At 31.6% G+C, this 2,311-nt stretch overlaps 1 protein-coding gene across 1 annotated transcript in view; it reads left to right on the forward strand.

Annotated features, from left to right (window-relative positions):
• LOC106461787 (selenocysteine lyase-like) overlaps nt 1-2,311 on the forward strand; it is a 49,836-nt gene that overhangs the window by 6,003 nt on the left and 41,522 nt on the right. The window contains exon 3 of the mRNA XM_022388837.1: nt 1,132-1,203. Within this exon, the coding sequence (XP_022244545.1) occupies nt 1,132-1,203 (72 nt within the window). The remainder of the gene's footprint in view (nt 1-1,131; nt 1,204-2,311) is intronic.

Below are 2,311 nucleotides of genomic sequence, written 5' to 3' on the forward strand. Positions count from 1 at the left end.
GGATACACTCCAGTGAAGTTAATGTTCGGTCGGGAACTTTGCTTGCCAGTGGATCTGTTAACAGGATGCCCACCTTATGAAGAGTTGCCCGAAAATGTGTCAGAATTCGTGAAAGTGTTATCGGAAAGGATGGATAATATTCACCATGAAGTGCGTTCAAACTTGAAAACGTCTACTGATTCGATGAAGCTATGTTATGATAATAGATCTACTGAAGTCAGTTTTGCACCAGGAGACAAGGTGTGGTTGTATAATCCCAGAAAGACAAAAGGGAAGTATCCATGTTAAGGCAAAATCTAGATTTCAAGTTAAAACTTCCTGTTTCTTTCATCTACATTATTGTAGAATTAGGAAATGATGTGACAGTGTTAACGATGGGCTCGTAAGGTATCGTTGCATTTTCCCCACCATTAATCAAATTTAAGGGAAATGTTGCATGTTAGCTACATTAAGGGAAGATTATATTTTGATGGCACATGGTATTTTTTATTGTTACATCATGTTCTGTAAATTTTTACAGCTCAAATTAATAAAATGGTAACTTCTCAGAGGAAATACAAGAATGAGACTCTATAGATTGGTCTTTAAAATATGATGTTAGCAGTGGCAGCAAGGAAGAGTCACAATAGAACAAAAACATTGGTAAAAATGACCAATTTTGTTGAACTTAAAAGTGTTAGAAAATTAGCAATAATGTTATTTCCAAAAGCTCACCTTAAGTCATGTGGCTGAAATAACAAACAAGACCATTTCATTTGTATCCTTTTGCCTTGTAGGTGGTTTGGGAGCCCTTTTGGAAAATGAAGCATTTGCATATAAATTTTTTCACCCGGCATGCTCGAAAAGTCATATGACAAATCACTGTTTATTTCTATTGGGTGTCCTTCGGTGGGACAACGGTAAGTCTTCAGATTTACACTGCTAAAATCAGGGGCTCGATTCACCTCGGTGTGGCTTTACTGTAAGAAAACACACATTTCTATTAGGGATTTTATTTTCAAAGACTGACATACAATAATAACTATCTACTGTTGGTGTCAAGTCAATAGCTGTGACAGTTTAATAGGAAATAGCATTAATATGCAAGTGACATTTACCCTTTAATTACAATTTGTTTACTGGCTCTTTTAGGCTTACAAGCAAAGCAGGTTATTGAGGAAGCCCGAAAACATGTTGCTGACATGATTGGAGCCAAAAGCTCAGGTACAACACTTATTAAGCATTATGTATAAAACTTAATGAAAAATAATACTTTCAATAAATATAATGCTTAGGTACTTTAGAAGCTATAAAATTAAGTTATTTAAATTGTTTTGTCAGATTTATTTAAGTTCTTATTCTCAGTTGAATAATACATTTTGAGTTAATTCTGTACAAGTTTTTATTCAATTATGCAGTGGAGTTGTTTAACTTTAGAAATTTTTATTTCACCTATTACCTGTTGGTTCCAACATTTGATATAGCACATAGGTTATATAATCATAGAGAACTAATTGCTAGATAATACATTTCAGCATTTTAACTCCAGAATGTTTTAGAATGTTAGATGTAAGTCATGTGAATTCTTCTATGCATTAACTCTTTCAGCAAGGGCTCAGTCCCTGGGACAGACTTTGTAACCATTTTGTGCTTGTTATAGTTTTTGTGCTATAACTTTTAAAGTAGTAAGCATATGTTTACGAAATTTGGAAGATTATCAGTAAATATTACAATGCTTTCATATACAAAATATCATTTTTTTTTTATTAAGTCTTAAGGTTTGTAAAGCAGTGTTTTTCTCGTGCTTTTTTTTTTCATTTTGCATGTTGCCTATCCAACATGCAAAGTAATTTTCATTTTAAGATTAAAAATACTTTTATGCATCAGAAAATTTTCCAATTCCACTTGCAAAATCTTTATGATGTTCAGATAGTTATTAAACATTTCTTAAGAAAAACTTTATATTTTATCTGTTATTTTCACTAATGAGTCTTTGTACGGGTTCGGTACATTTGACTGATCTTATAACCACCATAAAAAAGTTAGGAAATAAGTATAAATTATGCCTGTTTCATTCTAGAATGAACACAGACTATAACATGAAAACATAAATGTTTAAATGTTAATAGCTTAAATCTCATAACATTGTACATTTATATATATATTTATTATTTTTATTATATTGACCTTTTAGCTGTGCCTGGCTAACAATACAGAAGTCACAATGATGCAGCGCATGTGCTCTCATGTTACCATATCCAATAACATAAAACTGACCTTTTAATAGACTAGTATTTTGTAAAATACAGTCACATTTCAATTATTATATATT

This window comes from Limulus polyphemus, unplaced genomic scaffold (genome assembly GCF_000517525.1).
Source record: "Limulus polyphemus unplaced genomic scaffold, Limulus_polyphemus-2.1.2 Scaffold1031, whole genome shotgun sequence".
NCBI classification, from domain to species: Eukaryota; Metazoa; Arthropoda; class Merostomata; order Xiphosura; family Limulidae; genus Limulus; species Limulus polyphemus.